Source organism: Cyprinodon tularosa, unplaced genomic scaffold (assembly GCF_016077235.1).
Source record: "Cyprinodon tularosa strain WSP-4 unplaced genomic scaffold, ASM1607723v1 ctg161, whole genome shotgun sequence".
NCBI lineage: Eukaryota > Metazoa > Chordata > Actinopteri > Cyprinodontiformes > Cyprinodontidae > Cyprinodon > Cyprinodon tularosa.
The window spans coordinates 188,008-199,810 of NW_024038449.1; the positions used below are offsets into that span (position 1 = coordinate 188,008).

Sequence of the window (11,803 nt, forward strand, 5' to 3'; positions counted from 1 at the left end):
AGTTACCTTCCAAACATGCTAAGAAAAAAAAAAGTGTTCTGCTCTCTAATGAGTTTTCGGTTTTGTGGTTCATTCTAATGTGTAGGCGGCGCTGAGGACAACGTGCTGTGGATAGCCATGGCAGGGACCCATCAGATCTGGGCTTTGTTCCTAGAAGATGGAAAACTGCCCAAAAGAGGGTGAGAGACCTGGACAAAATCCTGTATCCACTAAAAAGACACAAATAACTCTATTTAAAGCACTACAAGACGGGGCTACAAATATCTGCTTTATTGCTATACTCATGTAGCCAGAAATTACACAAGGGCAAGAAATAATTAACATTAAACTATCTAAAACAACCTTCCTATATGTCAAGATGTGATTACCCGCCTTGTTTATTTAAAACACTTTGGATCAGGGTAAGTAGCAACACTCAGGCCTGAGTACTGCCTGATCTAAAAAATTAGCCAACTACCCAAATAATGTGACCATATGAATTGGACTAAAAGGATCTGGAAAAACAGCCAAACATTCCCTGATCTAAAGAAAGAAAAGATAAGAAACAAATTCCTTATCATCCATCAGTCTGGAAAAGTATAGAAAGCTGTTTTGAAGGCTTTACGAGGTCAGTAAGGAACCATTGTCGACACATTCCTGTCCCTGCAGGGCATTCCTAAAGCAGAATGTCCTGCAGAATGACCCAGTAGGTTCACTTCTGAAGCAGTCAGCAAAAACAAAATGAGGTTTAGAGTAGTCTAATCAAAGCCTAGAGATACATTTCTTTAGATTTTGCACGTCCTTTAACAGGTCATTAATTGTCTAAACCATAAAGTGAATTTATGTATTATTTCCAGTTATTTCAAATGGCAGATGGCAAGTATCACTCAGCCTGCCACAAGCTGTTATTAGGTTTGTGGGGCTTACTTTCACACAAGGGGAGGTTGGTTTTGGGGTGCTTTTATAGTTAATAAGTGAGATTACAGCACTGTGAAATTTTAGGTTTGGCGATATTTTGTTTTAACAGTGAATCCAAGGCAGGGACCTGCGTGCGATGGGCAGGCAGCGGCAGCGAGGAGAACAGGAACAATGCCTACCCTCACAAGGCGGGCTTCGCCCAGCCTTCAGGGCTGGCCCTCGCTGCAGGGGAGCCCTGGAGCTGCCTCTATGTGGCTGACAGCGAAAGCAGTTCCATTCGATCTGTGGCCCTGAAGGACGGAGCCGTAAAGCATCTGGTTGGAGGAGAGCGGGACCCACTGGTCTGTCCAAAACAACACAGCTATGATCATTTTAATAGAATTTACTTTTTGTTACATTTTACTAAGATAATCCATTATGCTCTTTTATTCATTTTTTTGTGGGTTTAGGATTAAAACGTAGATGTTTTAACTTCTTTTGTCAACATTTTCATTAAGTTTTAGACTTGTGTTAGGCTTCAACAAGTATATTTGAATAAAAGTTAAATTCTTCCTCAGTAATAAACCCTGGATCACCAGTCAAGGCAAGGCAAATTTATTTGTATAGCACAATCAGTACAAAGACAATGCAAAGTGGTTTACATGATTAAAATATAGGAAAATAAAACAGAATCAAAGCAAGTAGGAACAAAAATAAAACAAAAGAAACAAAAAAGAACATTAAAAACAGTTGGACTAGAGAAAATAAAAAAGTTGAACTAATAATGTTTCAGTTGAACAGTTTAACTAGAACAGTCGAAGGCAATCCTAAACAAATGTGTTTTTAGTCTTGATTTAAAGGAACTCAGGCTTTCCAGTCATCTGGAAAAATTGTTAAAAAAGAAAAAAAGAGCCTTCAGGAAGGGAGACAGGAAAGTATTGATGAGTTTACAGAAGTAACTTAAAGCGAAGATAAAAGCAAGAAAGGGGGCATACAGGAAGAAGCTGGAAGGTAAGCTCCTCAGAACAATGTCAGAGGTGTGCGTATGAAGAAGATCACAAGCTCCAAGCAGAAATTAGACAAATTAAAGTCTGGAGAGCCTTTAAACTGAACATATTCTTCAATAGTTCAGTTTTAGAACAAGTTCACCATCCTTCTCTCCTGATAACAGTCACATAGGCATCATTTAAGGTTTGATAGAGAAGCTTTGGGTTTAAAGGTGGGTGCCGTAATTCTGGGTTTTCTTCAGTTGTTAGATGTTACAGAAAGTTTTTATTATCCCTTTGATTTAACTAAACAAAGAATCATAAACTGACTTTTTAAATTGATGTTCCGGTTTTTATTCTGCACAGTGTAAAACCTCTTGTGATTAAGACTGACATTAGTTTGTTTTTGTTTTTTATTGCTACTCTAACTCAATTTTCTTCCATGTTCTAATTGTAAAACTAAAAGCCCCTCTTTGCTTTTTCAAAATGTTATTTTTTTTCAAATAATCCTGGCTATAATCGATATATTCTCCGCTGTTGCATCTTTTTTACGTTGTATGTTGGTCATTTTCATTTTGCTTCTATCTTGATAAATATTTCGTCTTCTCTCCACCAGAACCTTTTTGCGTTCGGAGACATTGATGGCAAAGGGGTGGATGCCAAGCTGCAGCATCCTCTCGGTGTTGCCTGGGCTCATGAACAAAGCCTGCTCTATGTGGCCGACTCCTATAACCACAAGGTAACGGAGGGCCGTTGCTAAGCAGCCCCATCACTGTGTTGTTAATACGTCTGAATGTTCTGCTGTCATTCTGGGTTTTTTCAGGTGTTAGAGGTTACAGAAAGTTTGTATTAATTCTTTAATTTAACTCAACAAAGCATTAGAAACTGACTTTTTAAACTGAATTTAATTAAAGCATTTCTCTGGTGTTGATGGATATTAAGAATTAACAAAAATACAGCTGCATGCTGTGTCTGTCCTTTCTTTTCCTACCCTTAGTTGTTCCTTCACTCCTTCCTTGCTGCCCTTTTTCTTAATTCTTCTTTATGTATTATCTTTGTTCCTCTTTTTTTTTATTCATTTATTATCTCCTTGCATTTTTCCTTCTTTCCGCTTTACTTCCTTCCTCCTTTCCTTGCTTCCTTCTTCAGCCCTCACATGCCTTTTCATTCATTAATTCCTCCCTCCCTGCTTCTCCCTTTTTTCTTTTAACAAAGAAAGCAAGCAGTAACAGTGCTTCCTTCCTTCTTTTCTCTCCGTCCTTAGTTTCTCATTTTCTTTTCTTTGAAGTCTTTTGAGCTCTTTAAATTTATTTAAAACCTGACTTCTGTGGGAAGAATGTGCACACAGTTCATGGAAGACTGTTTATATTTTAGAAATATGCAAATATGTCAGAAATTTTGGTTGTTACTCTTAAAAAGTTTAGAATTTAGAAATGGAAATGTGTAGAATCCCTTTTTTAAAGGTTAACCCTCCGTTATTAGTTTCATGGTGCTGCCCTTATGCTTAGATCAAGGTGGTGGATCCAAAGACGAAGCAGTGCTCTACCGTAGCAGGGACAGGAGAAGCTGGAGATACTCTGGGCCCTCAGTTTACTAAAACCTGCTTCAATGAACCTGGAGGAATATGCATCGATGGGAAGCTTCTCTACGTGGCTGACACCAACAACCATCAAATCAAACTTCTCCATCTGGACTCCAACACTGTCTCTATGGTCAGGATTGTCTGTGTGTTTTAACGTATATCTTTGCTGAATTATTGTTCCCTAAAAGTATTCACTCCCTGAGTTTACGTAATAGCTGACTAGCAGTGTGGTTGTAAGTAGCTTTATCGCTGCTCTGCATTAATCCCAACATTCAAATCTGTCTCCTAACCAGTTCCACATCTCTACTGAGTGCACAGACTCAGCATCTGTTAAACCACTTGGAGCCAGAAAAGTCCCCTCGCTGCCTAAATCAGCTGTCAGGAAAGATTTGCCTCCAGTTTCAGCGTCTGTGGGCCAGACTGTCATGATGTCACTCACCATGTCGCTTCCAGAAGGAGTCAAACTCACTGAAGAGGCACCCAGCTGCTGGGCGCTCACAGCTGAGGGTAAAAAGAAAAAGCTGATTCTTTCTTATAAATGCAAATATTTCTTTCATAATAATCCTTTTTCATAGCTCAGAACTAATCCTCCATCAAAACATTGCACTGTTCTCTGCTTAAATGCATTTATAACCTTTTTGTCCAGGATTTTCACTGGACAACCCTGATTTAGTGCATAATGGGGAGGCAATTAAGATGTTATTTATTTAATTATGCAGAGTAATTTCTCATATTGAGGATACATTTTAATTGAGGTAATCCCTAAAACGTTCATTATTGTCTTACTTTGCGTTTTCACTTCTAAATGTCAATAATTTTAAGGCTCTAATGAAATGCTGTTAAGAGATAAAATCTTTGTTAAACTAATCAGACTTCTTCTAAGTGATGTCCTGATAAAGCTTGTTTAAAAATGGGCATGTTTTCTAAGATGTATTTATAGTTACTTAAAGAAGTATACATTTTTTTTTTTTATTATTGTTCTAACAATAAATACCAAAACTAAAACAGATATTAAGCCTGATAAGCAATGAAGGATGATTTTTAATTCTCGATTAGATTTAAAGTTTACACCATCACGAAAATCATTTTAGAAAACTTTAATATATCTACTGTTTTCCTTACAGATTTCTTTTATTTTTAAGATAACAGCACTACAATAAACTTCTGATAGAGATCAGTTGTTCTTTAAAACTCTCTGTTTTCCTACTTTTTCTGTTGAAATTGAACCTAACAACTATGAAGAAACCTTAAGCACGCCTGCCGACGGGGGGACAACCGGGTCCGGCCCCAGGGTAGAGGGGGGCCCTGAATCAGCCCCCTACATCTTTTACCACAAATATTATTTTTCAAAGATGTTTGCAAGGAAATTGGAGCTTTATTCTTAAGTTTAATAAAATTTTTCCTGTTATTACTTTCTTTCGATTATTCACTGCAGTACTGGGAAGTACTCCCACCAGCCATTCCTTCTAACTGTTTATGCCGCTGACGCAGTTTCTCTGAAGTTTACAAGCTGCTATGCATAAGGTTGGCTGCGCTGCAAGTGGAGACAGGAAAATACAGATCCTGAATCGTCCCCTCCGTACACGGTCAGGCAGCAGCTCCATCTCTTTAACATAAAGGATAGGCTGGCACTCACCTGAAGAAGCTGCCTCAAGCTGCAGGAGCAGCTTCGCTTTAGTTCACCCTTACCTGCAAAAGCCTGAGAAGGCGGCCTTAATCTCTAAGCGCTCTGATGGAGCAAAACAACTCAGCAGTTTCTGTCATGAGTTTGTTCCCTATCTTTCCTAGATGAATTTACAATCAAAACTGGACCAATGGGCATTGTTAAGAGATTTAGCGGCGCCTAATTGGACGGACGTGACTAAATGATGCATCCACGCTGCAACGATGCTGCGAACGACGTGAATAAATAGACAATCCTACTGCGCAGCCTTAACTACTTAAGAAAGATTTTGACCAGAACATTTTGTGCTCTAATTTAAACATGTCACACAAGTAAAATTCTGTAAATGGGATCAAATGCGACTGGAGCAGGTATGGAAAGGCAATGTATTGCCACATATTTCATGAATAAAAAACAGGAAAGATCTCTTTTTGTAAATGTAGGCATTTAAATGTTTCTTGAGATGCATGCATTAAATTAATTTCGTTTTTTATCCTTAATACAAAAATAATTCAATATTTTTAAAGTATTTAATTAACTATTAGATATGTGTCTCTTCCAGAAAAATACACATCTTCATCAGCTGTGCTGTTATATGTAGGGGGATCTGTAAGCTCTTATAATTCATTAAAGAAAAGCTAAATTTAAGCAGGTTAAATCAAGCCTTGAATTTTTTTAAGAACATGCTAATCTTCAATGCTTTTATCAGCATATTTTAATTATTTAAATTGGGCTTATTTGTCAAAAAAATGGATCAAACAAACAGCTGAAGCTATTGGGAGAGAAAAAAACACTTCAGCCTTAAATCTAAAAGACAAAAGTCCTCCTCTTTTATGTAACCCTATTGGATAGTTCTGCTTTCTCCTACATGCTTTTATTTTGGTCTGTTTTCTATGATTTTGTTAAAAAAAAAAATGTTATGACACTGAATGAGGCTTAACCTTCATCCACTGTAAAACAAGCAGTGTTTCACTCATCCTGCCCACACCTGCGACTCCGAGCTAAAGGATGAAGGGTCACTTAAAAAACTGAAGCCCTTTTCTGAACCGCTGATGAGGATTTAGTTAGTATCTGTTTTTTTGAACCAGTTTATTTCAGCAGTATTAAACTGCAGTTTAACCCCAGCATCAGGTGTGAAGCGATGCCTGCATGTACATTAGTGACGGCTGACAGTCAGTTCATAAGTATTTCCATCTTTCTGAGTGACGCAGTGAGCAGTCAACCGTATCAGCGGGCTATTTTTAGGACATTTGATAAGGCGACATGCCTTGGTTCACATAATTAGCCACTAGGCTATGTTACGTGATCCTCCGCTGTCCCATTATGTACAGTCTAGACTTCTGCTGATCAGATCAGTACAGAGGCAGGAATTTTAATGGATCAAGTTAAGACTATACGGCAGATCGAAATGTTTTTCTTTTTAATGCTTTTTAGAAATGGCTTCTGTGGGACGTTGCGTAATGCTGGGGCTTCATTTATCACTGTGAGCTTGGGTTTTGTCATTTCTCTGGCTTTAGAGTTTCTCACAGTAGAAAATCCAGCCTTCGCTTTTGAACTTCCTACGCATTTTAATGCCACAAAAGCTGTACATGTACCCTTTAAACTACCTTCATTGTGCTACGTGTAGATAATGAAGGTTCCAACAGATTTGGTAATGCTCAGGTAGCGCTGAGAAACATTGAGGCTTCATTCAACAGATGCAGTAAATTTAGTCTTCAAGCTGATATCAGCTTTCACACAGACTAACTTGATATAAACTGTAGCTGGATCTTGTTTTTCGTCATCCTGTCAGAGCATCTCTGGGGAGCGATTGGCCTGTCAAAGGTTTGGAACACCACATTAAATAGATTTAGGGACCATTTGTTACATGCCATCATGTTTTGGGTGTCCATGTTCCCAGATGGTGATGAATGATATTTGCCCTAGCTTTTTGTTGTCATGCATAAGTTGTTTTTGCTTTTTTTTTCTGTAGATGATATAAAGAGTGAAGCACATTTCTCTTCAGAAACTCACAAGAACAGCGTGTAATAATGTGTACCGGTATACATTCTGGCAAAAATATTATATAAGCCTGAAATATTTGCAAAACCCCTGACATTTCTCATCAGCTTTTGCATGTTTTGCAAATTTTATTATTTTAACACTCTTAAAGGGGTCATAGAATGCTTATATAGGGTATTTGGTGCTGATCCTTAAGGTCTCTGAATAGGGTGTGTAACATTGGCTGTTCTATGAGCCCTAATGCAAGCCTGATTAAAAGCCCTAGAATGACATGACAGGTTTTCTTCCTTTTATGGTATCATCATGAATATTTAGATGAGCTGTGCGCTGATTGGTTGGTTTACAACGAGTGAAGCTGCTGAGCAAAGATGCATCATAGCAACAAGCACTCACTCACTCACTGAAACATCCAAAGAAGGGTGACCAGACATCCTATTTTTCCCGGACATGTCCTATTTTTCATACCAGAGGAAATTTCAAAATCGTCTGGGATTTTGGTTGACTAAAGTGCAGCACGTAGTAGAAATGGAGCCAGCGGGGGACGGAGCAACCGAACCTGAGGCGGTGACGGTAGCCTGGAAGACGGCAGCCTTGGACCATCACCGGGTCAGGTTTGGTCGCTCCGTCCCCCGCTGTCAGTGGCCCAGAGGCCCCCCCCGGGGCGTGACAAAAGTACAGGCCAGAACCAAATAAGGCATCATCCCCGAGTTGACATCAATTCGGTGCTTCATTTTAATTCGCCCGTTTTATGGTGGAAGTTTAGAATTATGAGATTTGCAGAGAAAGGAGGTGTTAATGGGGTTTGAACTTCTCTGTTCGTCCATTTCACCATCTGAACTATTGTTATTTATCGATGACAATGTAAACTCGGTTTTGGATTCTATGACCCCTTTAAATTAAAAAGAAAAAATTAAAAACCAACCAATCAATCTTTTATTTTTATTTTTTCCCGGGGATGCCTTAAGTTGTGAAAAAAGAAAAAAAACACATTAGTGCATCGATATTATATATATAGCTGTCATATAATAACACCAAACCAAAAATACTGCATGTTTGCACCATATATATTGATGCTCTGGACTTCCATATCAATGCTATTTTGCACCATGTTTTTTTCTCCCAATTTTTACATTTGATCACTGCTGCACTTTAAGGAATGGAAATGTTCAAAAAGCTTTAAGAAAGAAATTTTGTTTTGTATACACTCTGTTTACAAAATGACAATAAAAGTTGTCTAAGTCTACCAGATAAAAGTTTGTGTATTTTCAGATCCCCCAGTTGCTCTGAGGGCAGCTTTTTAAACTTCATATCACATTCGTTCTTATTTTGCTAGATCTGTCCTTGTGTTCTTATCACCTTTAACGCATCGTGGAGGATGCAAACTCTACAACATAGACAAAGTTATCTGGCCATTAAACATTTTTATTCTATAAACCTATGTTGATTATTCTAACTTGGTGTTTAATACCATAATTATCTAATCCATTTCTCCAGATTCTAGATTTCCTGACTATGAGACCATATTAAGCCCAAACAGATTAAATCTTAATCCAGTGCAATTAGTGCTGGGCAATTAATTGCATTTGCAATATATTCGCAATTCAATAAAAAGCAATTTTCGAACCACAGATGTAATCAATTCTATGTAGTCCCATTACATTTCAAAAGATTAAAACCTTAAATTTTTCACTCCAGCTCTTTAGGTAGCAGTAAAATGCCTAAGTGGGTTTGTCATGCAGAAAAGTCGAGAGAGTTACAGTTAGCATGCAGATCCCTGCATCCAAGCAGAAGTGAGCACTTTTTCACACAAAAGTTACACTACAGGTGCTGGTCATAAAATTAGAATATCATGAAAAAGTAGATTGATTTCAGTAATTCCATTTAAAAAGTGAAACTTGTATATTATATTCATACATTACATACAAACTCATATATTTCAGATGTTTATTTTGTTTAATTTTGATGATTACAAATGACAACAAATGAAAATCTCAAATTCATCATATCAGAAAATTAGAATATTGTGAAAAGGTTCAAAATTGATGGCCCCTGGTGCCACACTCTAATCAGCTAATTAACTCAAACCACCTGCAAAAGCCTTTAAATGGTCTTTCAGTCTAGTTCTATAGGCTACACAATCATGGGGAAGACTGCTGACTTGACAGTTGTCCAAAAGACGACCATCGACACCTTGCACAAGGAGGGCAAGACACAAAAGGTCATCGCTAAAGAGGCTGGCTGTTCACAGAGCTCAGTGTCCAAGCACATTAATAGAGAGGCGAAGGGAAGGAAAAGATGTGGTCGAAAAAAGTGTACAAGCAAGAGAGATAACCGCACCCTGGAGAGGATTGTGAAACAAAACCCATTCAAAAATGTGGGGGAGATTCACAAAGAGTGGACTGCAGCTGGAGTGAGTGCTTCAAGAACCACCACACACAGACGTATGAAAGACATGGGTTTCTGCTGTCGCATTCCTTGTGTCAAGCCACTCTTGAACCACAGACAGCGTCAGAAGCGTCTTGCCTGGGCTAAAGAGAAACAGGACTGGACTGCTGGTGAGTGGTCCAAAGTCATGTTCTCTGATGAAAGTAAATTTTGCATTTCCTTTGGAAATCAAGGTCCCAGAGTCTGGAGGAAAAGAAGAGAGGCACTTCATCCACGTTGCTTGAAGTCCAGTGTAAAGTTTCCACAGTCAGTGATGGTTTGGGGTGCCATGTCATCTGCTGGTGTTGGTCCATTGTGTTTTCTGAGGTCCAGGGTCAACGCAGCCACATACCAGGAAGTTTTAGAGCACTTCATGCTTCCTGCAGCTGACCAACTTTTTGGAGATGCAGATTTCATTTTCCAACAGGACTTGGCACCTGCACACAGTGCCAAAGCTACCAGTACCTGGTTGAAGGACCATGGTATCCCTGTTCTTAATTGGCCAGCAAACTCTCCTGACCTTAACCCCATAGAAAATCTATGGGGTATTGTGAAGAAGAAGATGCAATACACCAGACCCAACAATTCAGAAGAGCTAAAAGCCACTATTAGAGCAACCTGGGCTATCATAACACCTGAGCAGTGCCACAGACTGATCGACTCCATGCCACGCCGCATTGCTGCAGTAATACAGGCCAAAGGAGGCCCAACTAAATACTGAGTGCTGTACATGCTCATACTTTTCATGTTCATACTTTTCAGTTGGCCAACATTTCTATAAATCCTTTGTTTTTATTGGTCTTCAGTAATATTCTAATTTTCTGATATGATGAATTTGAGATTTTCATTTGTTGTCATTTGTAATCATCAAAATTAAACAAAATAAACATCTGAAATATATGAGTTTGTATGTAATGTATGAATATAATATACAAGTTTCACTTTTTAAATGGAATTACTGAAATCAATCTACTTTTTCATGATATTCTAATTTTATGACCAGCACCTGTAAAATCCTGCAACAATGGACTCCTCTCAAGCAAGCTTTAAAAAAACTGAAAGCAATGGAACATCTATAAGCTTGTGGTTAGTGGAAACGAAAATCGAAATAAAATCACAGTAATGCTAAAAAATTATCGCAATAATGATTTTTGGCACACTTGTTTAGCCCTAAATGCTGTAACTCTGCACTCTGGGAAACCTCTAGGGTGTGTATTCGGTCCATTGTTATTCACACTGTATGCAAATGAAAGTGTAGCCTCATCTAATGAAAACTGAGTTTTATAAATTTGCAGATGAGTAAAGCTACGAGGCTCCTTTCTGGATATAATATATTGTTGTACAAGAAGGAAATAGAATGGCTAAAGGGTTGCTTCAAAGATGTCAAATTGCTCTTTTACTTTGAGGAAAAAAATTAGATGATCAGTGAGTTGAACTTTGTCGCAGCAGAGGCACACTACTGTTGACAACCATAAGTAGATAAACTTTATTTAATTAGTTTATTATTCTTAAGCAGTGTCATTATTGTTCACTTATAAAAATGTTCTTCGGTTGTGAACATTCATAAGTGCTTATCACCATTTGAATTTACTAATCATGTCCTCATCAAATTCAGAATTATGGGAATATTTTTAATCTGACCAAATGTCTGAAAATATCCAATACCGGATATTTACAACCCCTTTAATGCTTCTTCTGTCTGTTAAATTGTAATTTTAACTTTTATTTTGTCATTTCCAGGTAACAAGTGGTTGCTGGAAGATCAGCTGACATCAGGAGATATCGTCGATTTGTCGAAACCGCTCTGTGTCTCAGTCAAACTTCCTGCCACTGTGAAGGAATCAGACCGAAACCCCAACCTCAGGTTGAATGTGTGGCTGTTCTACTGTTTGGAGGAAGGTAAAGCCTGTACCATGAAGGCAGCCTCATTCACACAGCCTCTGCAAATAAACACCAGTGCCTCAGAAGGAGAGATCACCGTGGCATTGGCTCATTCCTTCTAGAGAACAGCAGCTTGGCCCTCAGTTAAAGATTTTTAAGTTTCCTCCAGCCTAAGATCTAAAAAAAAATGAAAGATTTTGTTTACAGTTTTGAAAAAAAGAACGAAGATCTGTTTTTGTTTTAGCATAACTTAAAGTGTAACTGACCCCCCCCCAAAAAAAAAAATATATATATGTCTTGCATTCATGTTGTATAAACTGAGTCTACTTGTGTGCTTTTTCAATGTTACAGTATTTATTTTTTTTTTTTACATTTTTACTTTAATTTATA

The 11,803-nt window shown here is 38.1% G+C and overlaps 1 protein-coding gene across 1 annotated transcript in view; it reads left to right on the plus strand.

The window, feature by feature from the left end:
- The window catches only part of nhlrc2 (NHL repeat containing 2), a 33,490-nt gene extending 21,897 nt beyond the window's left edge, over nucleotides 1-11,593 (plus strand). The window contains exons 7-12 of the mRNA XM_038280571.1: nucleotides 86-179; nucleotides 1,007-1,238; nucleotides 2,479-2,601; nucleotides 3,371-3,574; nucleotides 3,738-3,951; nucleotides 11,273-11,593. Of these exons, the coding sequence (XP_038136499.1) occupies nucleotides 86-179; nucleotides 1,007-1,238; nucleotides 2,479-2,601; nucleotides 3,371-3,574; nucleotides 3,738-3,951; nucleotides 11,273-11,535 (1,130 nt within the window). The 3' untranslated portion in view covers nucleotides 11,536-11,593. The remainder of the gene's footprint in view (nucleotides 1-85; nucleotides 180-1,006; nucleotides 1,239-2,478; nucleotides 2,602-3,370; nucleotides 3,575-3,737; nucleotides 3,952-11,272) is intronic.
- Nucleotides 11,594-11,803: the final 210 nt, after the last annotated feature.